The sequence below is a fragment of the Larus michahellis genome, chromosome W (genome assembly GCF_964199755.1).
Source record: "Larus michahellis chromosome W, bLarMic1.1, whole genome shotgun sequence".
NCBI classification, from domain to species: Eukaryota; Metazoa; Chordata; class Aves; order Charadriiformes; family Laridae; genus Larus; species Larus michahellis.
Window position 1 is genome coordinate 24,929,416 of NC_133929.1, and position 26,981 is coordinate 24,956,396.

At 42.8% G+C, this 26,981-nt stretch overlaps 1 protein-coding gene across 4 annotated transcripts in view; it reads right to left on the reverse strand.

Moving 5' to 3' along the window:
• Nucleotides 1-429: 429 nt before the first annotated feature.
• The window catches only part of LOC141735428 (E3 ubiquitin-protein ligase KCMF1-like), a 57,641-nt gene continuing 31,089 nt past the window's right edge, over nt 430-26,981 (reverse strand). For 3 of the 4 annotated variants that reach the window (XM_074568158.1, XM_074568160.1, XM_074568161.1), the window contains exons 3-7: nt 26,625-26,764; nt 14,805-14,906; nt 10,574-10,748; nt 3,061-3,340; nt 430-1,052 (exon numbers count right to left, since the gene is read on the reverse strand). In XM_074568158.1, the coding sequence (XP_074424259.1) occupies nt 800-1,052; nt 3,061-3,340; nt 10,574-10,748; nt 14,805-14,906; nt 26,625-26,764 (950 nt within the window). In that variant the 3' untranslated portion in view covers nt 430-799. The remainder of the gene's footprint in view (nt 1,053-3,060; nt 3,341-10,573; nt 10,749-14,804; nt 14,907-26,624; nt 26,765-26,981) is intronic. The other variant, XM_074568159.1, reaches the window with a different exon arrangement.

Sequence of the window (26,981 nt, forward strand, 5' to 3'; positions counted from 1 at the left end):
AAGCTGAACACAATTTGGTTTTGGGGCACACAGAAGCCCTTTGTGGTAGATTCCAGTAGCGGCCCTTATTTTTTTTTTGTCTCCTACAGATGAATACAAAATTCAATTCTGCATGGATACGATGTCGAACAGGGCAACATAGTAGTCACAATATAGCAAAATGTCACACACTGGAAGGAAAAAAAAAAAATAGCTCACTGGGGAGTTTGCATTAATACGCAGGGAGAGCACATAAAAAGGTCATGTGTTACTCAAAGGCTACTTCACCGCCACAAACTTAGTGAGCATTATTATTTTTTTTTTGTCACATTACCTTTGAATAATGGGAAAGCTTTGGGGTTTTATAGTTTTACTCCTTGTATTTACATTTATTTTTAATGACAAGGTCACTAGAAATCATGCACGCTGCAAAAACACATCATGCAGTAGTTAAGGTAAACCATCCAAGCAATTTTTATTCATTAATATTCATAAATACACACAGCAGCTTCATTAGAGACTTTTCATTTTTTCCTCTACAGTTTGAATGTGGAGTATTAGGAGAGCTTTTTGCATGTCAAGCTACAGGATGCAGAGCTTTTCTCTCTGCACTGCAACCTATATTTACCTGCTAAAAGTAAAAATCGGTTAAGTGGAAGTGATTATCGTATATATCTTTTCTCTCTTCCTTTGAATGTACACAATGTAACAAGAGTGACAGACCTGAAATTACAATCACCAAAACAAACCAAAGATAGTTGTTGTCCACTTTCATTGGCAAATACAGCACAGAGGACACTGTCTGCAAAGTGGGATGCCATCAAAGAGGAGGCTCATTTCCTTTATTATTCTCTTTTAAATTTAGATTTTCTAAAGCAACATCTAGAGGCATAATATCTACACAGCCCATAGCACCAAAATCAGCAATCTCTCCCTGTTCATCCTCATCTGAGGAGGAACTTTCTTCCCGCATCAAAGTGGACAGTAGAAGCTCTTGAACAAACAAGCTGCGGTCTGCCCGTTTGCTTTCCTTTGACTGACGCTCTGCTTCTGACATCTTAGGATCATTCAACCTGCATAGCATCACAGAAAGAGAGAAGACAGGCTTAGCAGTATCATCAACAAACTGGACTTTCACTAATTCAGCTGGACTGACGCATGCTGAATAACATCTGAGACTTGAGAAACAACCTAGGTACTCCTGCACTTCTTTTGACATGTACAGATCTGACAACACCCGGCACTCCTGATGCAAGAATACAGACATTTAACAAACTGTTATGGTTTGAAGAACCCACAACAATTTATTGTCCTTTAGACAATTACTCTATCACCCAATGACCCCTCCCCACCCGGGAAGGGTAATCAGGGAAAAAACAAGGAAACCCAAGGGCTGAAATTTAAACATATTTAATAGAATAAGACTAAATAGTTAACATTAATAATACTAAAGAACCAGTATTGATTCCAATATAAAATATAGGAGGATTATACTCAGCCAATCATATCAGTAGGAAGCTGTGCACTCCCAGCAGTGGACAGCAGATGTCGGACACTGGAGAGCTACAGCTTTGGGAGGAAGGGAAGGCCTCAGGGGTCTGGCACCTGGGCAAGTTCTCAGGATCGCAGACATTACAGAAGAGAAAAGCTCCTCAGCAAACTGTCTAATTTATATTGAATGTGACGTTCGTGGTATGAAATAATCCTGTTGGCCAGCTTGGGACGAGTGCCTGGGTCTCACTCCTCCTCATCCCTGCACCTGGCTAGCTCAAAAACACTGAGACCTTGAAACCCACATACCATAGCTGGCTAAATATTTTCACAACAGTATTTTCAGACACTGGAGTCCTCTAAAAGTGCAGTTTTCCCAGGCATTAGAAGAGACCTTACTGAAAAGTAAAATTACTGAAAGAGATATTAATCCTGTGTTGCTCAAACCAGGACGCAAACTTGTTCCTAGATGCTTTGAAAAGCTTCACAGAAATAGATTCTAAGGCTGAATGAAAAAAAAAAAAAAATAATGTGATTTTTGAAGTTTCTTTCCCTTCAGAGGGGTTTTGTTTTAAGAGGTGTTAAAATTCTCTAGTCATCACTTAAGTGCTCATTTTGTCCCCAGGACAACTTCTAAATGCAAGCATGACACAAAATACATTAATACACACATTAATGCCCAGAGATTCCCAAAGCACAGTACATCATTCACTTCACTTATTAGTGCGTGCACCATCACCTAATAGAAGCAAGGAAATTCCTTGCTCCAGTTCTATCCTAGCTCACAAGATCAGTGACTGACATTCGCAGATACTGTCACTGAAGGTATTTTCAAAAAGTTTTGGTTGAGATATTATCACAAGTTTTGATAAAAAAAAATCGTCAGGACAGCAATAACTTGTCCCAACCCAGGTTTCTCAACACAGAAACTGTTTAAATGCCTGTGCTCTTTCTCAACATGTAATTGAAAAACACCCTCCCCCTTGAATCCAGAAAATCAATATTCTAAACTTCCTAAAAGAGCTGGAATGAGAGCGAGCAACTCTTCTATAGCAGAATGGACTAGATGGTCATTGTGGGTCCCTTCCAACTAAACCATTCTATTCTATGGAACTTTAAGATCTAACTGTACTTTCTGAAACAGATATGTATTCTGCTTATTTACAGTACATTCCTTATTTGCTTTTTTTCATCCAAAAACATCTATTCAACCTTCAGCCTTCATTAAAGTTTCATTTCCTATTAAACTACCTTTTAAGTGCTCTCCCCTCACATTATCAGCATAAAAGTTCAAAACATATTATTGTAAAGGCTCTTGTTTTATCAGAAGTAGTAGGGTAAACAAGCACAGTTTACCAAAGCAACATCCCTTATCTTTCTCTTAAAATTGAGAAACAGCAAGTAATATTTATTGATTGCCTAGGAACAAGCACACAGCAGGGATGAAAAGATCTTACAAATGCAAACAGAAGCACAGTATCTCAACTACAAACTTCATTAGGGATCTGGCAGTAGTTTCACTGAACTTTATGTCCATAATGGACTAAGAAAAACAGAAATGACAAGAGTTAAAACCACTGAACAAGTTACCTCACGAGAAGGAACTGGGAATTCTGTAGAGTTTGCTGATTGTTTTCTGTGTTAGATGCATTGGTTGCTGCTATAGATTGTGTAAGAGTGGTGGGGATGCTGCTTGTATTAGTGCGTCTAGTTGCATTGCGTGCAGTCTCCAGTTGTTGTCTTGCTGCTTGTGCATGCTGTCGCTCCAACTGCAGTTGCATCTGCAGCTGCTGTAACTGAGAAGCAGAAGGGCCAGAAGAATTGAGCTGCCCTGCAGAACGTCTCACACCTGATAACTGAGATAAAAGCTCTGCCAGAAGAGAGAGAAGTTTCTTCAGTGAAATCTCCTTAAATACATATCACACAACAGCATAAATACGTCCTGAATACCAGTATATCAATTCCTTTGCTTTCTAAAACCTTTCATCAATTAAATTAATGAACAAATTGTATCGATTTGAAAAACTTCACGGGCTATCCCAATGTCTCAAGCATCCCATGTCTCAAAACCCACAGGGTAAGGAATCATCTAGAGTGAAGAACTGTGCACAAATAAGAGAGTCAAAGCTTAAAACTTTTTAAACCAATAAGAGTCAACCTATGGGGAATACCATATAAGTAATATCCTGTGCAACAATTCTCTAAAATTTTATCTTCAAGTCAAAATAGTTATTGACTAAGAAACCACTTCAATTCTGACTTCAGTTGGTGGCTTTATATCCCCCCATGCACCTTCAATGCATATTCCAGAGGGAAGCTGTGCAGCAGAAAAGAAATATTACAGCATCATTTCAGATATTTTAGAAAACATTCAGTTCAGAAAGGTTTTTTCAAGTGTTGTGTTATATGAAAAATATTTGACCACAGCAGGGCTTTTTGTGAGACTTTTGACCTCTGCTGGAAAAAGATAAATTGTAATGATAAAAAATTTAAATAAGTCTAGCCTGCATTCCTTTCCTCCAAAGTTCAAGATACTGACAAGTTCTGTCCATGCTAAGCACTTCCCAAAATAAGCGTCAATAATAAGTTATAGTCTGTAGTAAAAATCACTGAGCAATATTCCACACAAAGTTGTGAGTACTACTTTGTAGTGTTTAATGCAAGGAGGGCAGTAGAAGATTATTTTTCCCCCCCCTATCCATCCAACCCTCATTAAAGCTGCAAGTTGTTATTACAGGTCATAAAGAAATCCTTTCCGTCTTACTTTCAAGATATAATCCTTTGAAACTAGGCTTTTTTTCAGGGGAATAAAGCACAATGCATTAGCTCTTTGCATCAGGAACACTTGGAATGCCAACAGTAAATGCTCAAGTGACTTTTAATTAGCACAGATAATCATATCAAGATTAACTACCAATAATATTTTATTTTACTAATTACTGATAACCACCACAAGGTAAAAAAAATAACATTTACAGGTCTGTTACAAGCACAAGTTCTAACTTCTGGTAGTACGTACTAATTATTATCCCAAATACAAAGGAATGCTTATAACACTGCCAGGTAAGACAGATGTATTTATCCTCACTGACTGTAAGATCACTTTGAGTACAGCTTAATAGAAGCCTGGTAGCAGATGTGAATTTGAGACACAGGCTTGGCATGACACAGACACCCAGCCAGGCTGCACTACATTCTCTGAATGCAAAAACCACATTGCTTCCACACACACACCCCGGGGGGGGGGGGAAGAGAGAAGAGAAAAAAAAAAAAAAAAGACTCAAAGGAACACCATTTTGTTACACATGCTCCTAAATGGCCTTGTGAGGCTGAAACAAACCAAGGCAGCCACTTCACATTTAGCTCAGCTGAACTAACACCCACTATAACAGTAAGAGGAAGCCTTGCACTCCAGGACAAACAAACATCCTCCCCTCCCCTTCTTGCACCAACTCTAGTGCTTTACAGACCCATGACCTAACTTAACTCACTAAGATGACAAAGTTTTTCATCCTCTTTTGCTGGGTTAATTTTAATAGTAGGAGTGCAGCCAGCAGATCCTGGGAAGTGATTCTTCCCCTCTATTTGGCACTGGCGAAGCCACATCCAGAGTGCTGTGTCCAGTTTTAGGCTCCCCAGGACAAGAGACACATGGAGCAAGTCCAGTGGATGGCCACCAAGATGATCAAGAGGCTGGAACACAGTACATGAGGAAAGAGCGGGAGAACTGTGTTTGTTCAGCCTGGAAAAGAATACTTTGGAAGATATCTTATTGCTGTCTGAATCTACCCGATTGGAAGATACAGTGAAGACTAAACTAGACTCTTCTCAGAGGCATACAGCAACAGGACAAGAGTCAGGCAAGGGAACATGGGAAATTACAGTTACATCCAAAGGGTTTTATTTTTTGTATCCCACCCACTCCCCTCTTTTAAAACATGAAGGTTTTTAAATACTAGAACAGGTTGCCCAGAGAGGTCGTAGGATCTCTGTCCTTGGAGGCATTCAAAACTCAACCGAATGAGGCCCTGAGCGACCTGATCTAAATACACTTTTCCTTTGGAAAAGGGGTTGGAAATAGACAACCCACAGAGGTTAATTCCAAACTATTTTTTCCTATTATTTTTTTGCCATTTCAATGAGTTAAATCAGCTCACAGAGAGTCTGAAGAGCTGCCAGCACAATAGAGGCAAAGTAACTATGCCTATAGAAGCAGGGGGTGGGGCATGGAGCTGCAGCTTCCTCTTTCAAAAGCAATGCACTCAAGTTGGTTCACTGCCTCTCAAGGAACCATAACCTAAAAAATAAGAAAGCTCCAGTTTAAACATTCACATTCTTCCAGGATCTGAAGCAAAGGCAGATAATAGCAGGAACTCAGATAAGTGCAGGAAGTTCTGAAGTTTCTGACACTTATCTTTCACTATATGAGTGCAAGATTGATATCTTAAGATTTTACATTAGGACAAATTATAGCTCTTTTTAAAAGCAACTTCTTGGTCAATTTTTATCTCTTTATAGAGAACTTATTCTTGAAAATCACAAAGCTGAGAAAATACTTACAGATTATATCTATAAATCCTAAAAACATGCTTGTGTGATTGTTGTGAGACATATTCCCCTTGAAAGTTCTCCTAAACCTGACCAAAATATAACATGGAAATCAAAGAATGGTTTGGGTTGGAAGGGACCTTTAAAGATCATCTAGTCCAACTCCCCTGCCATGGGCAGAGCCATCTTTCACTAGATCAGGTTGCTCAGAGACCAACCCAACCTGACTTTGAACACTTCAAACATTGGGGTGTATATAACTTCCCTGGGCAAACTGCCCCAGTGTCTCAACACCCTCATCATAAAAAAAAATTTCTTCCTTGCAGCCAATCTAAATCAACCCTCTTTCAGTTTAAAACTGTTGCTCCTTGCCCTGTCACTACAGACCCTGATAAAAAGTGTCTCTCCATCTTTTTTATAAGCCCTCTTTATATATTGAAAGGCCACAATAAGGTCTCCCTGGAGCCTTTTCTTCTCCAGGCTAAACAACCCCAACTCTCTCAGCCTTTCTTCACAGGACAGGTATTCCAGCCGTCTGATCATTTTTGTGGCCCTCCTCTGGACCCACTCTAACAGATCCATGTCTGTCTTGTACTGGTGACCCCAAATCTAGCCACACACTGGACACAGGACCTTGCACTTGGCCTTGTTGAACTTCATGAGGTTCCCATGGGCCCACTCCTCAAGCCTGTCAAGGTCCCTCTGGATGCCATCCCTTCCCTCTAGCAAATCAATTGCTCCGTTCAGCTTGGTATCGTCTGGAAACTTGATGAGGGTACACTCAATCCCACCGTCTACGTCATTGATAAAGATATTAAATAGCATTGGTCCCAGTACAGGCTCTTAAGGGACACCACCTGTTACTGGTTTCCACTTGGACATTGAGCCATTGACTGAAACTCTTTGGACGCAGCCATCCAGACAATACCTTATCCAACAGTACTTCTGTGAAACCCATCTCTCTCCAATTTAGAGGCAAGAATGTTGCGGGGAACTGTCCAGGTAGCCGACATCCGTAGCTCTTCCCTTGTCCCTCTCATAGAAGGCCACTAGATTAGTCAGGCATTATCTGCTCTTGCTGAAGCCATGCTGGCTGTCTCTAATCACCTCCCTGTCTTCCATATGCCTTGACATATCTTCCAGGAGGATCTGTTCCATGATCTTCCCAGGCACAGAGGTGAGGCTGACAGGTCGGTAGTTCCCAGGGTCCTCATTTTTACCCTTTTTCAAAATGGGTGTGATGTTTCCCTTTTTCCAGTCACCAGGGACTTCACCTGACTACTGTGACCTTTCAAATATCATGGAGAGTGGCTACTACATCAGCCAGCTCAGGACTCCGGGATGCATCTCGTTCGGTCTCACAGACTTCTGTATCTTCAGGTTCCTCAGGTGGTCTCGAACCTGATCTTCTCTTACAGTGGGATGGACTTTGCTCCCCCAGTCCCTGCCCTGAGGTTCAGGGTGCTTGAGGAATGTGGGGAGAGATTACCATTGAAAACTGAGGCAAAAAAAAAAAAACGAAATATCATTGAATACCTCAGCCTTCTCCATGTCAGTTGTCGCTAGTTCCCATGTCTTATTTATTGGGGGTGGGTACATTTTCTTTAATCTTCCTTTTCTGGCCAACATACCTGTATAAGCCCTTATTATTCTTTGCATCCCTTGCCAAATTCAGCTCCAGCTGTGCCTTAGCTTTCCTGGTCCCATTTCTACACATCCAGGCAGTGTCCCTATATTCTTCCCAGGGTACACATCCCTGGTTCTACTGCATGTGCATTTCCTTCATACACTTTAGTTTGACCAGGAGGTCCTTACTCAGACATGCTGGTCTCCTGCTTTCCTTGCCCAATTTCTTGCACATGGAAACCAAGAGCACTTGTGCTCTAAGAAAAACGTCCTTAAAGATCTGCCAGCTCCCTTTTGCTCCTTTGTCCCTGAGGGCAGTTTCCCAAGGGGTCCCATCCACTTGTTCCTTTGACAACTGAAAGTTCACTTTCCTAAAATTCAGGGTCCTGACTCTACTCTTCACCTGGCCCATTTCCCTCAAGATTGTGAATTCCACCAGGGCATGATCACTGCAGTCCAGGCTGCCACCAATCTTGACCTGTGTTGGTAAGCAACAGGTCTAGTAATGTTTACTATTTCTCCTCTGGTCAGGCTGTCTATCATCTGGATTAAAAAAATTATCCAAATTTTCCAGCAGATGTCAGGGTGACTGAAGTCCCCCAGCAGGATCAGAGCCTGCAAGCATGATGCTTCCTGCAGTTGAAGCAAGAAGGCTTTGTCAACAGGCTCCCCTTGATTGGGTGGCCTGTAGTAAACACCAGCCACAAGGTTTTCTTTGTTGTCTTGGCCCCTAATTTTTACCCATATGCTCTTAACCCATTCATTGTTGTTTTTCAAAGGCAGCTCTGTGCAGTCTCTCTTTTTTTTTTTTTAAAAAAACACACACATACAGGGCAACCCCTCCACCCCTTCTTTCTTGCCTTTCCCTTCTGAAGAGTTTATAGTCATCAATTGCAGCACTCCAGTTGCACAATTTGTCCTACCACATTTCAGTAATAGCTATTACATCATAGCTTTCTAGCTACATGGTGGCTTCCAGCTCCTCTTTAAGTGCTTAGTGCATCAGTATAGAGGCACTTCAGCTGGGCTATCAGCCTTGAACCTTTTTAAAGGAACATACCCTAATTCCTTTGAGGCTTTTCACAGGCATTTCCCTGTTGGTTCCTAATACATCAGCAAGCCCTAGCTTCTGCCTGGTGCTCAAAACTCAGTCCCCTTCCCCCACTAAATCTAATTTAAAGCTCTCCTTATAAGTCTGGCCAGCTTGTTGGTAAAGACTCTCTTGCCTCACTTTGGTAAATCCCATCAGCTCCCAACAGACCCATCTTCTCAAAGGCTGATCCACAATCACAGAAACCAAACCCTTGAGTATGGCACCAGCCATGCAACCAGATATTCACCTGTTGAATTCATTTCCTCCTTCCTGAACCCCTTTCCTCTGACTGGAAGGATAGAGGAGAACATCACTTGTGCTCCAGATCCTTTTAACATCGCTCTGAGGGACATATAGTCTCTTTTGATGGTTCCAAGTTGCCTTGTCGCAGTATCATTAGACCCTACATGGAATAGTAGGAGCGGATGATACTCTGTAGGGTCTACCAGGCTCGGCAGCCTTTCAGTGACATCACAAATGCAATCTCCTGGTAGGCAGCAAACTTCTCTAGAGAAACGGTCTGGATGGCAAATGGGTGCTTCTGTGACTCTCAGTAAGGAGTCTCCAATTACTAATACTTTATGTGCTTTTTCTGGTGGCGCTGGTTCTAATGCGGTTGGATCAACTTTGCATGGTCAGCTCTTCCTGGATCCTGTCCATTACTCACGTGCTCTTCGTTTTCCAACCCCAGAGCATCATATCTGTTACATAGGGGCATTTTAGGGAAAGATTCTTTCTCTTCCCCTGAGCTGAGACAAGGGTTCAGTCTCATTCATCTTGTGAGTTACTTGTGTCAGTCAGCTCAAGGTTGAATTCAGGCTTACCTTCCCCCCTTACACAACCTTAAGGACAAGCTGTTGCTCAGCTCTATATAAAATGCTTATTAAAATACAGTTATTTAAGAATTTTTAAAGGGAGTTAAAAGACCTCCTAAAAATCAGCAAGCCTGTCATCTGAAAGTAAACTGAGCACATTTTAAATGTCTATCAATAATATTCCAATTGAACCAATTTCATCTTAATGAACTGAAGTACAGCACTTGGCTTGTGCTAAAAAAATTAAGATTAACCTCTAACCTCCATGCACACAGCAAATTAAAGTGAGATGCATTGAAGTAGGTAATAGTGGTTAGAAACAATTACATTTAAAAATACATACCATATGAGAGGCTAAGAGACCTGAGACTCTTCAGCCTGGAAAAGGTTCAAGGGGGAGGAATCTTATCAGTGTATATAAATACCTGATGAGAGGGAACGAAGGAAAGGGAGACAGACTCTTCTCTGTACTGCCCACTGACAAGGCAAGAGGCAATGGGCACAAATTAAAACAAACAAAATCCATCTGAACACAAGAAAACACTTTTTGCTGTGAGGGTGGTCAAACACTAACAGGTTGCTCAGAGAGGTTTTGAAGTCCATCCATGGAGATATTCAAAACATGACTGGACATGGTCCTGGGCAACCTGCTCTAGGTGGCCCTGCTTTAGGGTTTAGGGGGTGGTGTTGGACTAGATGATCTTGAAAGGTCCCTTCCAACCTCAACCATTCTTTGATACCACCTGTAGACAGGTCAGTCACAGGAATGAGCCTAGAAGCCTCTAATTTTAAAAGCACAAGCTAAAGGGGCAGTGTTTTTCATTTCATAAGTTCCATGTTCAGTCCCTGTAGGCAATCCAATTAAGGATACTTTTCATCAGTAAACACCCATCAATTACGACATCAGGAAGAATATTTTTTTCCAAAACACAGAAAAGCAAGGCAACTATTATCATCTTGGATTTTGTTTCAAAGTCTCTGTCAAGGACTCTGAGCTAAATTTAGTGGTTACAGCTCTTACCAGCTATAGGATCCATGGCTTCTCTATTGCTTGGAGAATATGAACTCTGAGAAGATGAAAGTCCACCAGTGGAACTGCTAGTAAAGTGCATGTTTGATCTACGTGCACGGGGGCCTCCCAAACCCCGGCCTGGGTGAAACATTCTACGTACGTGCCGAACACCACTAGATTCATCGTAACCAAGCAGTTAAGAAAAGTCTTTTGCTATCAAGTATTAAACAGCAAGAACATTTACTAAGTGGAATAATCAGGCGACACTACTCATTCATAAAACAATTATTCCATTTTATAAATGTAATGCAATCATAGCTATGGTGCCAGTCAGACCTATAGATCTGAACCTAAGGCATCCAGGGCTGCTTGCACTAAATTCATCTTTCCCAGGCTTTTTATCACGTTTTAAAAAAAAAGTGTCAGGATGGGTTTCCTGCCTTCTGGATCAGAGTTCTCTACTAGGTAATTTAAACTGATGATGCATATTCAGCAGAACACATTATTCAACAGACATAGGATTTTAACATCAAAATTAGTAAAGAAGGGTATTTAAATACTGAAAATAATCTATGAAGTTTTATTGCCATTTTTACCAAGAACACACAGTAATTACTGCATTTTATACTTTTATCTAAGGAATTTCACCCAATCCGGTCTTCAAGGAATTACAGGTCAACAGAGGATTCAGCACTTCTCTCATACCCCTTTGCTCCATCTGCCCTCTCTTTCTCCACAAAAATTCCATTTGCTCCAATTATGAAAACAAGCCATTTCACTTTATTTCCCACATTTCTTAGGAGGTGTCTACAAAAGCTATGACTTAAAATATAAGCTTTTTCATATATACTAAGAGACTATCAGAAAATCATTTAAAGATGATCTTTTCCAGAACAGTGTTAATATATGAGTTCTCCCAAGACAGTCTAGCTAAGGCTTCCTTTTATCTTAAGAAGCACTAGTGCAATTAACTACTAAGCTAGGAAATAATGTATTTGGACATATCTTATTTTTCCAGTTTCTAATTAGTAACTTTAGCTCACGTTATCTTCCATTTTCTTATTTTCAAAAATACCATGTTTATCACTTGTATAAAAATCTATTATTTGTATCAGACTGGTGCCCAATGTACTTATTCCACAACATACAATTATGGTGTAGAATTCATTTCCTCATGATATCACTGAGTTGATAAATTTAAGACTGAAAAATTATTAGACTTCTTTCAAATCTATTATGCTGTAGAGCATAAAACATTTCACTTGCAGGGTTGGGGGGGGGGGGGGGGGGGGGAATTCTCCCTTGGGACAGAATATAGGTGTCTAGCACAGATTGGTTTGTTCCTCCTTTGAATCTGTTGATACTGGTAGTGACAGTGTTCTGTCACTAATATTTTACTGATTGACTACTGCTCTCATGCAGTTTGGGAAGCTTCCACAGCTACACCTGACAGAAAAATGCCCCCATTCTGGGATATTTTTTAAATTAAACTTGTGAAATAAAATTACTGGAACACCCTTAATATAAATCCTTTGAAAAATTCCAGCCTTGGTCTCATTTAGAAAAGAAACTTAGTGGCTTGCTAACTGCACCTTTCAAAGTATTTTTAAGATAAACAACATTAGTTAAATACTAAGAGTATATTGATATCTCACTATCCTGGTTTGAGGTAAAACAGAACCAATTTTCTGATTTGTAATTTTACTTTTTAGCTGGGCCTCTTCTAACTGACTGAAGTCTGAAATTAACAGCATATTGTTCAGAAACTGTTCACTCTCAGAGTGATAAGACCTGATTATACCAAGGAATGGTATGCACAGAGGCTCCTGCTTAGACTTATTGCTATAACAACCAAGGTCAGCTCACTTCGCTGTTTGCCCCGTTAGAGGGTCGGAAGCAGAGAAGCATAGAGGGGTCCCACCCGCAGGGAGGAGCAGACGGGACAGGTGACCCAAAACTGACCAACAGGCTATTCCATCCCATCTGCATCACGCTCAGTATAAAAGCTGAGGGATCAAAGGGGCAAGGGGGCTCTGGCTCGCTTTTTCTTCAATGGCCGATGGGAGGACCCTGTCTGTTCGTCTGCCTTTGATCCCGATCCAAGCACTCCTGACTCTAGTTCCAGAATTCAGCTCCTGTCCATTGCTGACTCCAGTCTGGGACTTTCCCTGTGTCTGCTGGTGACGCGATCGTCATCCTGGGAGCTGGGTACGGTTTTGTATATATTGTATACTTTTTTTCTTTAATTTTTATTATTCTATTATTATTTCTTATTTCCTTATTTATTATTATTTTCATTAAAGCAGTTTAGTTCTTTTTCTGAACTCGTAAATCTCCTTATCTCTTCCTCTCCTCTCTGAGGAGAGAGGTGGGGGAGGGCCATCTGTCATTCTGATTGGCCAGTCCGGCCAAAACCATGACACTCACCCAACTGTGCTGGGGTTAAAAAAAAAGCATTTAGAACTCTTAACTCATTGCAAACATATACTGAAAACAACCAAGCTAGAACCATTTACATGGTCATGACTGAAGTCATGTTTTAAACAGTAAAGCAGTTGAAAATTGTTTAAGAAAAACTGGAATTTAAAGAGCTGTCTGGAGTCTCCAGGGATAAAGGTGATACCTTGCAGCATCTGTCATCTCATCATTGGCCAATCCAGCCCAAACCACAACATGGCTGCACAGAATTCTTCACAAGAAATATGTGTGGCCATTTAAAACAGCTTAAAAAACCCTTCTAACTGCTACACAGAAGATGATATCCTTTCCTAAACTGCTAGCAACTGGGCAGGGGGAAATCTCTCCCCCTTTTTCTTGCTTTTAATCTTAGCTTTTAGAAGACATGAAATAGCACCCAACATGGAACAGCTAGTCCAGAAAAATTTTCTCAATCAAGTTTTGTGCACTTGGCAACAGATTGCTAAAGCAACACTGTACAGAAACTTCCACATGCATTTTCTATAATTATTTATAACGTGGTCCAATTTACAAAGCTCCCCCCATCAGTTTTGTGATGACTGTCACTGTTGCCTTATTCAGTAACTGAAGAGATTGTTCTTATTTCTCTAGCTCTTATGCAGCTAGTAATAAACACACATTTCCCAATTAAAAGTTATCTGACATCACTGATGCAGGAGGGGGAAGAACAGCTCCAGAAGCATGAATTCTAATCCAACACCTCATCCACTTCAATAGGAAGTTAATTTGACTGTGTAATTGGAACAGACAATTTAAATGCTAACAAATTTAAACACTAACAAATTTAAATGTAAATACAGACTACAACCAAAGTGAAACTATTTCCTCTGATGTTGCTAGCAGTAGATATAACGAACTTGAGTTGCTAGGCCTTTTTTCCCCTTCTTCTAAGAAGCCTTGAACAAAAAAGGCACTATCAAGTTACACTAGGAGAGTATTTTTTTTAAATAAGATACAGAAAGATAAATAATTTATAGTGATCACTTAACAAGAGTTTTTCATGATAGCCTATACTTCCACAAAGAGTACCTTCTGAAATGTTGTAGCTATTTGCACAGTCAAAAAAAGCCACATCACTATTACTAAGACCAAGTAACGCAAAAGAAAATTGAACTTAAAGTGCAAAGAAACCAACAGTTTGAGCTCTTCAGTCATCAAGAGTAGTTACATCGCTACAACCTGCAGATAACAAAAGACAGCCCTAATCTCTAGGAAGTCTCCTGATAGCTCTTCTAGTTACAGCGTTAAAAAAAGTCAATAAATAACAGCCCGAAACTACCCTATTGAAATACAGTGATAAAACTAATAAACCACTTAAAATCACTCAAAGTCCAAAGCATTCTAACACATTTGCTTTTGGTGAAATTTACTGCTTTCAGTCTTGCAATTATCTATAATACACTATTGCATCTAGATTGCTGCTTTCCCATACACAAAATGGCATCAGAACTAATGACCAAGAAGGGTAAAAACCTGCAGTGCAAAAAGAGGCAGGTGGGCACCTTTAAAAGGTTTTGCTATCAGGAATAAAACAAAAACACACACCCACATTGTCAAGCTACACCGAAAGCCCATTCACTTTCTGATAGATATAAATATATATACGTATAAAGAAACCTCAGACCTACAGATCCCCTATAAACACCAATTCTAAAAAATAAGCAAAACTGATGTAGCCGCTTGACCATATAAGTCAAAACAAGTAGTTACAGCTATCATAAGGAACAGTCTATCCCTTTTTCCACAACTTAAGAAAGGATATTAAATCTCTAGGAGCTCTGTGTTCCAGTGTAAGATGAGCTGCAAAGTCATCTGTGACATGATTAGGATCCCCTCCAGGTAATGCTGCACATATTGGACAGATCTGAAACAACAAAGAGAAAAAAACAAACACAACCAACTTTACACAAATCACAAAACACATAATTCAGAGTTGATCAGTTGATATGGACTCTTATACTTTAAAGATCACATTCTAATCCTATATCTAAACAGCCACGAGTTTAAAACAGTAAGCATGTTCAAATGCAGCTGTTAATTTTAGTATCTTTTTAAGACCCACTTTTCCTTGTAATTATGCTTTTAATAATACCATAGAAACCAACAAGTAAAGTTTTCAAATCCTATCTCAATGTTCCAGCTTTCAAACTTGTCTTTATATGTCAATTCCAGCATAGACAGTAGGTCTAGTTACACAGGATCACTGCTTTTATGTACCTACATAAGACACTATTGAATCCATTTACTGTTCTTTGAATCCCCAAGCAACTTCTCATTCATCTCACCAGGGAAGCGTGGGAAGGAGAATGAAACCAGATGTGAATATTCATTAAAGTATCACCACTGAGACCACCTACTGAGGTAACATACAAGTAGAGATTTGGCAGAGAAGAGAAACTCCTTATTCCTACCAATTATTATGGGAGATGGCATTATAGTTTTGGTTTTTTCTTAAGCCTAAACACATATTTAAAAAAAGTCTAGGGACACTTACTGCCATAGCAACCTTCATTTATTATTTTTATTTTTCCTCCCAATGACTTTGCATACACCTGAGAGAAGTGTGCTTTAAAAGTCCTTTACAACAGTTTTGCAGGCCAGCCTTAAAATTTGACAGATCACAGGTTAATAAGCCAGAAAGGAGAAGCTTCCACATAGTATGTTAGGTCTTAACTACTCTTCCAGGAAGATCAACCTGGACTTTGTAAGCGATAAGACTGTAAACTGGGGGGAGACCCCAGATATCAGACTGGGAGGGGTGAGAGAATCAATAGAAACATACAAACCGATAGACACACATGCAGGGGGAAGAAAGAGCAGGGAGGAACAAAGGGATGGGGTAGACAGAAAGGAGTATAAAGTGGGCCAGTCGCATGTAAAACAGCTGGTCAGTATGTTTGTCTGGCTGAGCCTAATCACCGCAGTCCGTCCTGTCTTCCTATATCTTCTTATTAAATCTTAACAATCTCTCTGCGTAATCTCATTCTCTATCCCATGCGTATGTATGCTGCAAGGACTAAGTGTCAGCTACCAGTGAGACTTGTGTATGTGTGAGCAAAATTTGGTGCCAGATACTGGAGTCAGATTGAGGCTGTATGTGCCCTTGTGACCTGTGGTGTCAGCTACTAGAACAAGCAAGGGTCCTAGCATCAGCAGTTGGAAGGGCCATAGCTCTCTAGACCTAGGGTGGGTACTACAAACTTTGTGCCTGGAGTCTGCATCTTCCTCAAACCTGGTGTGCATGCGTATTGGCCAGCAAACTTCAAGATAGACTAGCTAATGAGTAGGGAGGAGCCTTGAGTCTAGGCAGGAATATGAAGCAGGCAAGGGTCTGTGCTGGTATGCTCGGGGCACTTGCAAGCATGCAGTGCCTGCGAGATGAGTGCATGAGTGCACAAGTGCATGTGTGTTTGCTAGTGAGCATCAAGTTGGACTAACTGGCAAGTAGGAGACCTGTGAAACAGGTAAGTGCCTGGGATCCAGGCATGGGTACTGGACAGACAAAGGGGGGCATGCCAGTACTTGAGGGATCACATTGAATGTATGCGTGCTTGTAAATCTAGATAGTATCATGTGTATACCTTCACTAGTGACCTTCTATCTCTACCAGCTGAAGAGGAAGAAGGGGACTTGGCTGCCTATACTTATGTTTTATGCAAGTCTTACACGTAGATGCTTTTGAAGGCAGCACCATATCTGTGACTGTGTGATGGGCCACGTCAACGTCCTCTGTGTGTGTATGGGTCTCTGGAATATGTGCTCAGCTTCACTACTGGTTGAATCTGCAAATGGGAAATTGGCAGTTGCATCCCTCAAGCCTAGGCAGAGGCCCCAGGTCCCCGGGCTGGGCTTCGGCAGCTAAGCAGAAGGGAGTCCTGGGCTGGAGAAGGCAGACACACTCTTAACATCCCTTAAAATTAACAGATCACCATATTATTTGAATGAAATCCACGAGATGATTAAAAAGCCTTAAGCCAGACTCCAAACATCACAGTTGACTTGACAGTTTCTAGATCTGTTCTCTTATTGCGACCTGTAAGAGACGGCCTGTAAATTCCCTGACGAGGGGGAGAAGGCCCTCCAAGCCTTCAATGGAATGCCTCAAACACTCACAAGGAAATAAATAATGCAGGCCTGGCCTTCAAAGAACTGATAAGGCTCACAGGTGCTGGAAAAGCAGTGGGAAGACTGTTTTGTGAAGATGAGGTAGTTCTGCCACTCGTGTGGTGAGCTTGCTAGTTCTCAGTTCTCAAGGCCATTGTGTCTGATAAGTGACCTTTGCTTCATTATCCACGAAATGCATATGAAAGCGCACACCCCTACATATGCTAATGAAGATTATAGAGATCATGCTAAACATGTATGACTATGGCACTCGTCTCTCCACCCAAATCATGCTACACATCACCTGGGAGAAACCTGAGACCAGGCTGTCCTTGGCAAGAGGGGTGAACCATGCTCATTCAGCAAACATAAAAGGGGAAAATAAGCACCCCTGGAGAGAAACAAAGAAGATCATGCCTGGGAAGATTTTTCCAAGAAGATTATGCCTGGGAAGATTCCCTGAAAAAGACGCTGGAACCAGGACCGGTGATCTCTTTATCTCTGTCTTTATCTTTTCCTTTCTCTATCCCTAGGTTTCTTTTCTCTTAGAGTTGTTAAGTAACAACGACCTTAAGTACCGCTTGCCATAAGTTGTCCTATACCTGTTGTTAAGTAACACAATGCATACCTCACCGCTTGCCATAATTTGTTATATAACAAGTCCACGATAATTGGTTAGGTAAGACCTATACTAACCATTTTGGGAAGCTAATAAATGTTTCTATATAGACCTTGAGATTTATCTCACCTTAGTCCGTGCCGCTGGGGTGTGGAATAATTACTAAATTGGCTAAAAATACAGAAGTACAGCATTGTTCACACATTAAGGAAAAGTATAAAACAATCACGCCCTGTCATCCTTAGGGAAAAAGCAGCAGGAGGAGGCTCCATGAGACACAGAAGATCCCCTGCCCTCTTGTCACCAGGCAGAAGGAGGGGAACTAGGAGAGGATGGGGGGGGAATGGAAGCAGGTGCCTGCTCGTGGCAGCAGGAGAGCCCCCTCCAGACCCCCCATGCCCCCCCAGGTGCCCATACAGAACAGATATGGGCCTCTGGAGACAGATGAGGAGGGAACTAAGGATGCTGACAAAACCCCATCCAGGGAGTTGTCAAAGCAGCCAGCTCCACACATTAAGACTGCTCCTGTGAAGAGCAGGAGGAGGGCAATAGTCATAGGGGGTTCCATTCTGAGGGGAGCTGAGGGTCCCATATGCAGGCCAGACCCTTCCCACAGGGAGGTCTGTTGCCTGCCTGGGGCCTGTGTTAGGGATATAGCCAGGAAGGTTCCTGGCCTGGTACGGCCCTCAGACTATTACCCTCTTTTGATCTTACAGGCAGACAGTGAGGAGCTGGAGAGTAGAAGTCTGAGGGCAATGAAGAAAGATTTTGGGGCCTTGGGACGGCTTGTCAAGGGTTTGGGAGCACAAATTGTGTTCTCCTCTGTCCTTCCAGCTTTGGGGACTGACGAATGGGTAAACAAGAAAATCAGACAGATCAACACCTGGCTCTGAAACTGGTGCTACGAGCAGGGCTTTGGGTTCTGTGATCGTAGTTTGATCTGCAGGACACCGGGCCTGCTTGCTAAGAATGGGAAAACCCTATCCCAAAAGGGGAAAAGGGTACTAGGCCAAGAGTTCGCAAGGCTCATGGACAGGGCTTTAAACTAGTATCGAAGGGGGAAGGGGATAAAACCAGGCCCACTAGTAATGAGCCTAGGGATCAAGGGCCAAGGATGGGGGTGAAATCGGTAGCCCAGCTCAAGTGCATCTACACGAATGCACGCAGCATGGGCAACAAACGGGATGAGCTGGAAGCCATTGTGCAGCAGGACAGCTATGATGTAGTTGCCATCACAGAAACATGGTGGGATGACTGTCACGACTGGAATGCTGCGATGAATGGCTATAAGCTCTTCAGAAGGGACAGGCAAGGAAGGAGAGGTGGGGGTGTGGCTCTGTACATTAGGGAGTGTTTTGATTGTATAGAGCTAGATTCCAGTGATGATAAAGTCAAGTGTTTATGGGTAAGGATGAAGGGGAAGGCAAATAAGGGAGATGTTGTGCTGGGAGTATGCTACAGACCACCTGGCCAGGATGAGGGAGACAGATGAAGTATTCTGTAAGCGGCTGGCTGAAGTCTTGCAATCGCCAGCCCTTGTTCTGGTTGGGGACTTCAACCTGCTGGGTATCTGCTGGAAATATAACACAGCAGAGAGCAGGCAGGCTAGGAGGTTCCTTGAGTGCATGGAAGATAACTTCCTGACACAACTGGTAGGTGAGTGAGCCTACCAGGGGAGGTGCCTCGCTAGACCTACTGTTGACAGAGAAGAACTAGTGGGAGACGTGGTGGTCAGAGGTCGTCTTGGGTTTAGTGATCATGAAATGGTCAAGTTTTCAACTGGTAGTGATGTAAGGAGGGGGGTTAGCAAAACCTCCACCTTGGACTTCCGGAGGGGGGACTTTGGCCTGTTCAGAACACTGGTTGAGAGAGTCCCTTGGGAGACAGTCCTGAAGGGCAAAAGGGGTCCAGGAAGGCTGGACGCTCTTCAAGAAGGAAATCTTAAAGGTCCAGGAGCAGGCTGTCCCCCCCAAGTGTCACAAGATTAAAGGGCGGGGAAAATGGCCAGTCTGGATGAATAAGGAACTTCTGATGGGACTTAGGAATAAAAGGAGGGTTTACCACCTTTGGAAGAAGGGACAGGCAACTCAGGAGGAGTACAGAGATCTCGTTAGGTTATACAGAGAGAAGATTAGGGAGGCAAAAGCCCAGCTGGAGCTCAACTTGGCCACTAACATTAAGGACAACAAAAAAAGCTTTTATAAATACATCAACAAAAAGAGAGCAAGGGAGAATCTCCATCCCCTACTGGATGCGGGGTGGGGGGAAAAGTTGCAACCAAGGACGAGGAGAAGGCTGAGATACTTAATGCCTTCTTTGCCTCCATCTTCAACAGTCAGACCAGCTATCCCCAGGGTGTTCAGCCTCCTGAGCTGGAAGATAAGGATGGAGAGCAGAACAACCCACCCATAATCCAGGAAGAAGTAGTCAACAATCTGCTTCTGCACCTAGATGCACATAAGTCTATGGGGCTGGATGGGATTCACCCAAGAGTACTCGGGGAGCTGGCGGGAGAGCTCACCAAGCCTCTCTCCATCATTGATCAACAATCCTGGTCAACAGGGCAGGTACCAGATGACTGGAGGGTGGCTAATGTTTTGCCCATCTACAAGAAGGGTCGGAAGGAGGATCCGGGGAACTCCAGGCCTGTCAGCCTGACCTCGGTACCAGGAAAGATCATGGAGAGGATCATCTTGAGTGAGCTCTCACGGCAAGTGCAGGGCAGCCAAGGGATCAGGGCTGGCCAGCATGGGTTTAGGAAAGGGAGGTCCTGCTTAACCAACCTGATCTACCAACCTATGACCATGTGACCCGCCTTCTGGATGCGGGGAAGGCTGTGGACGTTGTCTATCTGGACTTTGGTAAGGCCTTTGACACCGTCCCCCACAGCATTCTCCTGGAGAAGCTGGCGAATCATGGCATAGACAAGTGTACACTTCGCTGGCTTAAAAACTGGCTGGATGGCCGTGCCCAGAGAGTTGTGATTAATGGGGTGAAATCCTCTTGGCGGCCGGTCACCAGTGGTGTCCCTCAGGGCTCAGTTTTGGGGCCAGTTTTGTTTAATATCTCTATCGATGATCTGGATGAGGGGATTGAGTGCACCCTCAGTAAGTTTGCAGACGACACCAAGCTAGGTGGGAGTGTTGATCTGCTTGAGGGTAGGAAGGCTCTACAGAGGGACCTGGACAGGCTGGATCGATGGGCCAAGGCCAACTGTATGAGGTTTAATAAGGCCAAGTGCCGGGTCCTGCATTTTGGTCACAACAACCCCAAGCAACGCTACAGGCTTGGGGAAGAGTGGCTGGAAAGCTGCCCAGCAGAAAAGGACCTGGGGGTGCTGGTGGACGGCCAGCTTAACATGAGCCAGCAGTGTGCCCAGGGGGCCAAGAAGGCCAACAGCATTATGGCTTGTATCAGAAATAGCGTGGCCAGCAGGAGTAGGGAAGCGATCGCACCTCTGTACTCAGCACTGGTGAGGCCTCACCTCGAGTACTGTGTTCAGTTCTGGGCCCCTCTGTACAAGAGGGACATAGAAGTGCTGGAGCGTGTCCAGAGGAGAGCTACCAGGCTGGTGAGGGGTCTGGAGACCAGGTCATATGAGGAGAGGCTGAGGGAGCTGGGCATGTTTAGTTTGGAGAAGAGGAGGCTGAGGGGAGACCTCATTGCCCTCTACAACTACCTGAAAGGAGGTTGGAGAGAGGTGGGTGTTGGCCTCTTCTCCCAGGTGAATAATGACAGGACCAGAGGAAATGGTCTGAAGTTGCAGCAGGGGAGGTTTAGGTTAGATATTAGGGGGAATTACTTTACTGAAAGAGTGGTCAGGCACTGGAACAGCCTGCCCAGGGAGGTGGTTGAGTCACCATCCCTAGGGGTATTTAAGAAACATCTAGATTTGGCACTTCAGGGCATGCTCTAGTAACAGAGATTGTAGGGTTGGGTTTTTTTGTGTGTATGGTTGGACTCAATGATCTCAAAGGTCCTCTCCAACCATGAAGATTCTATGATTCTATGAGGCTTCTGAGGTAGAAAATAGCTGCAGCTGGCATGAAGAATACAACACCTGTGGTTCCCTGATAAGGATGCTTGTGAAGCTACATGAGGTACAGGATGGAATGCAATTGTTCTGCAGCTTTACCTTATGATGTATAGCAGATACGGGAATGGGATGATACCATGACACAGATAAGCTGCCAATTAGCTGCCCGCTCGATACTCAGAGCCAACATTTTGTCAAATTTTGATGAAATGCTGTCCTTTGTGCGAACTTTGCTCATTATGATGTCATTATAATACCAAAACGCACCTCCATCCCAAAGGCTACCCGCCTCCAAGGTGCGACCACTCCTTCTTGAGTCTGCGCCCTGAATTTCTCGTAAACTATACCTTTAGTTGTGAAGCGAGAGAATTTTACACCAATCATGATAAAAGTATGTATGACTAAAGTCACTCAAACTCCACCTTGAAGATAACAAATAGTATAAAAATAGCCCGAGAGAGGGGGGATACCCAGGGAAGACACCATCGCAAAGAATTCCATCACTGACTTCTGGGATCAGTCGACGGGCTGAGCCTCTCTTCCCCCCCATAGGGACGCCTTTGGGCAAGACTTAGACTATACCGAGTGCTTCCTCGGGAAACTTAGAAATTTCTCTAGAGACTCTTTTTTTCTACATTTAGAGCCAGGCTGTATCGTTTATAACTTTGTCACGCGTTTTGTATATGTAACAATACTTTCATTTGCACGTGCTTTGCAGACAGTGTATTTATCACCGGCAATCCTAAGAACCTATATATCTGTTGTTTAAATAAACTGCACTTTTTTAAGTAGCTAGTCGTTTTGCTTTCTCACTGAACGCGACCAAAGACTCGAGGGTGGCCGTGCTAGTTCAGGAGCACGACTAGACTGAAGGTGCAGTCCACTATTAGTGTATCCAAATCGTAATAGTTTAATACATATTAAACACGATTAGACTGATAGTGCTGAATTGGGCATCACTCAGAATTTAAACCTAGCCGCACCTAGCCTCCCACCTCGGTGAGGAGTGTTAGAACGCAAGGGGGTTTATTTTCTGCCAAAACCGCTTTGCGCCTTTCACACAACATGGAGATTTATAAATCCAAGTCACTTATCCCCCCCCCTTTCCTGAGAGTGGAACATGACACCACCATCTCCCTATTTATACAAGTATACTGGCTTTGGCTGGGATAGAGTTAAATTTCTTCATAGCAGCCCATATAGTGCTATGCTGTGGTTTTGTGCCCAAAAGTGTTGGTAACACACCAATGTTTTTAGCTATTGCTGAACAGCTCTCACATAGCATCAAGACCTTTTCTGTCTCTCGCGCTGCCGCAGCAGCAGATAGACTGGGGATGTACAAGAAGTTCAGAGGGGACACAGCCGGGACAGCTGATCTCAACTTACTTATTCCATACCATATGCCTTTATGCTTAGCAATAAAAAACACGAGGAAGAAAGAAGGGGGGGATAGTGGGGGGATGTTCAGAGTTATGGTGTTTGTCTTCTTAAGTAACCACTACAGAGCCCTGCTTTCCTGGAGATGGCTAAACATCTGCCTGCCAATGGGAAGGAGTGAATTAATTCCTTATTTTGCTTTGCTTGCATAGGCAGCTTTTGCTTTCCCTATGAAATGTCATTATCTCAACCCACAAGTTTTTGCACTTTTACCCTCCTTCTTCTCCTCCCCATCCCATCAGGGGCAGGGGAAAGTGAGCAAGCAGCTGTGTGGTGCTTAGTTGCCAGCTGGGGTTAAACCACAACCAGCACTTTTGGCATCCAGTGTGGGACTCAAAGGGTTTGAGACAATGACTGATTTGATCAGAGCATATTATAGGGAACATATAATTATTATAGCTGTTTAACCATTGTGACCACAATATTAGCTTATCTGTTCACGATATTATTTTATCTGATCTGTGCCATGCTCCCTTTTTTGCTGTACATGTTCAAGACTCTTTAGCTTGAGAATGCACCAGAAGCTGCCCCTATGGCCAACAGAGCCAGTTCCAATCAGCTCCAAGACAGATATGCCCTGGCCAAAGCTGAGCCAATCGGTGATGGTGGCAGCACCTCTGAGAGAACATATTTAAGAAAGGGTGAAAAAGCTGCACAGCAGCAGCTGTGATAGAGAAGCAAGGAAGTGTGAAACACAGAAAGGTTCGGGTTGGAAGGGACCTTAAAGATCATCTAGTTCCAACACCCCCCTGCCATGGGCAGGGACACGTCCCACTAGACCAGGCTGCTCAAAGCCCCATCCAGCCTGGCCTTGAACACCTCCAGGGATGGGGCATCCACAACCTCCCTGGACAACCTGTTGCGGTGCCTCACCACCCTCACAGTAAAGAATTTCTTCCTGATATCCAATCTAAGTCTACCCTCTTTCAGCTTGAGGCCATTACCCCATGTCCTATCACTCCACTCCCTGGTAAAGAGTCCCTCCCCATCCTTCCTGTAGGTCCCCTTTAGGTACTGGAAGGCCGCTATAAGGTCTCCTCAGAGACATCCCTGCAGACACCAAGGTCAGTGAAGGAGAGGGAAGAGGTACTCCAGGAAACAGAGCAGATATTCCCCTGCAGCCTGGGGAGAAGACCATGGTGACAGAGGTTGTCCCCCTGCAGCCCATGGAGGACCCCACACCAGAGGTGGTGGGATGTGCCCTGAAGGAAGCTGCAAGCCCATGGAGAGGAGCCCACAGAGGAACAGATTTTCTGGGAAGAACTGTGACCCTGTGGGGGACCCACACAGAAGCAGTCTATTACTGAAGAACTGCAGCCTGTAGGAAGGACCCATGGTGGAGCAGTTCATGAAGGACTGTATCCCATGGGAGGGACTCCATGCTGGAGCAGGGGAAGAATGTGAGGAGGAAGGAGCAGCAGAGACAATGTGTGATGAACTGACTGCAACCCCCGTTCCCCATCCCCCTGTGCTGCTCAGTGAGAGAGAAGGAGGTAGAAGAGTTGTGAGTGAAGTTGAGCCTTGGAAGAAGGGAGGGGTGGGGGAAAAGTGTTTTTAGATTTGTTCTTATTTCTCATCGTCCTACTCTGTTTAATTGTCAATAAATTAAACTAATTTCCCCAAGGCAAGTCTGTTTTGCCCGTGATGGTAATTGATGAGTAACAACCCCGTCCTTATCTGACTCATGAGCTTTTTGCCATATTTTCTACCCATCCTGTTGCTGGGGAGGGAGGTGAGATAGAGCAGCTTGGCAAGCACCTGGCAGCCATCCAAGGACAACCCACCCCACCTGGTCCTTTTTTCAGTCTAGTTGCTGCCTTACTAAATACAGAATGAATCCACTAAGCATGACTGAGTAGCCGAAGACCAATGCCTTCATTCTGAAACTTGATTCAATTATGATATCCAATGGCATTTCTTATAATTTTCTGAGCTGCAATCCTAGAAAACTTCTACCCGAATGCTGTGTTTTATTTGTTAATCACTCCACTCTACTAAAACCTAACAACAACAGTAACAATCACCATAATGCCAGCCACATCCATCTGCACTTGCCCTGTATTGCTGACCATTATCCATGATCATTTAACAGAAATAATTACTGAGTTTTTAATTCTAAAAGTAAAGAAACATACGCCAATAGTTCATACATTCTTAGGGAAGACCATGACACCTTTGAGTCTCAGAATAGGTTGACCAATTTTACCACCTCTGCTATCCCTTCACATAAGGGCCTTAGCAGACTCTAAGGAGAGAGATTCTCCTTCTCCCACATAATTTCTCAAAGAGTGAAGAGGTCTTAGAGGTCAGAACAAACCACAAGTCATTTCTCCACAACTTATTAAAATCTTAATAGTTTTCCTCAAGCATGCACATTTTTATAGGACTCTACATAAAAAAATAACTAGACAACAGTTCCCTGAATGTCCTTTTATAATCATACATTCCTCAGGTATAAACAGTATTCACACACAAACATGAATATTCCCCACTGCTGGAAAGATACCCAAACTTCTTGGTCAAGAATTTAACCTAACTGTTGAATTAGTAAAGAAGCTTTAAAAATAAATACAAAGCATACCCCTGTACCATAAAGGGAAATCTAAAAACAGGGATACAGACTTTTCTAAAAAGTAATCTGAACATTGAGAAACTATATGCTTGTACTGCTTAACATTGTAATGAAGGTTGAGAACAAACCATTTCTAATAGTATCAAAATCCAAGTTACTTATTATTTTATTGTTTACATAGCAAAGTCACCTCACATTTCAGAAAAATTTCAGATCATCTGACACAAGCAACAGTAACATCTAGATATAAAAAACTTGATGAGATCAGAATGCTTACTGACAAAACCAGAAGCAAAACAATTGTTCCAGTAGTCTATTATATAGTGTATAACTGCTCTGCACCAGTTACTACTGTTGAAATCATCAGGAAAATCAAGTGGTAGGGTAAAGGGAAACAGCAACGGACACTTTATAAAAAGTCAATATATTAAAAAAAGCTATTTATTTTTACAAGGGTTTAACCCTCTCTGTAACACTAAGATTTAGTGGCCTCCATACCAAGGATCCAGCTGCATAACCTTGACTCAGACTGTTGAGAGCACACTGTGAGAAAGTTTGGGGGGGGGGGGGGGGGGGGGGTGTGGAGGGTAAAGGCGATGATGTAGGCAGATGTAGGATCATCGAGTTGTGGATTGTTAGTAGCTCAAGGAGTCAAGAAGGAAAACATCAGCATGGTATGTGCGTGTGTATGTATGGTACATATCTTCCTAATCAGCATTTAAATAAACACATATTTCAGGAAAAACACACTCATATTCTACAATGAAAGTATATGAAAAATTGTCAATTGAAAAACAATGTTGAAGTGGCTTACCACCTCTGTTGATGTTTCTGCATGTTCAGAAGCAACATGTTCTTGAAGAGTTGTTTCTGTGTAACCCATCTTTCCACAATAAGGACAAGTAAAGGACTGTGGCTGCTCTACAGAGAAAGCTTCTCCGCCATAATATAAATCTGGAAAGAGATGATGTTTTAGGAGGGGTTATTTTCAAGCAGCATAGCTCCTTGTTTTATTTATATAACCTCTTTATATATATATGCCTATGTGCATATAATCACTGTCAAATTCATTAGTTATTTAATCAAAATAAACATTTCGATTCTGCACAAAGTGCATATGCCAATATTCTAAAGTTGTTCAGTGACTCAACTTCCAAAAGAATAGACAGAT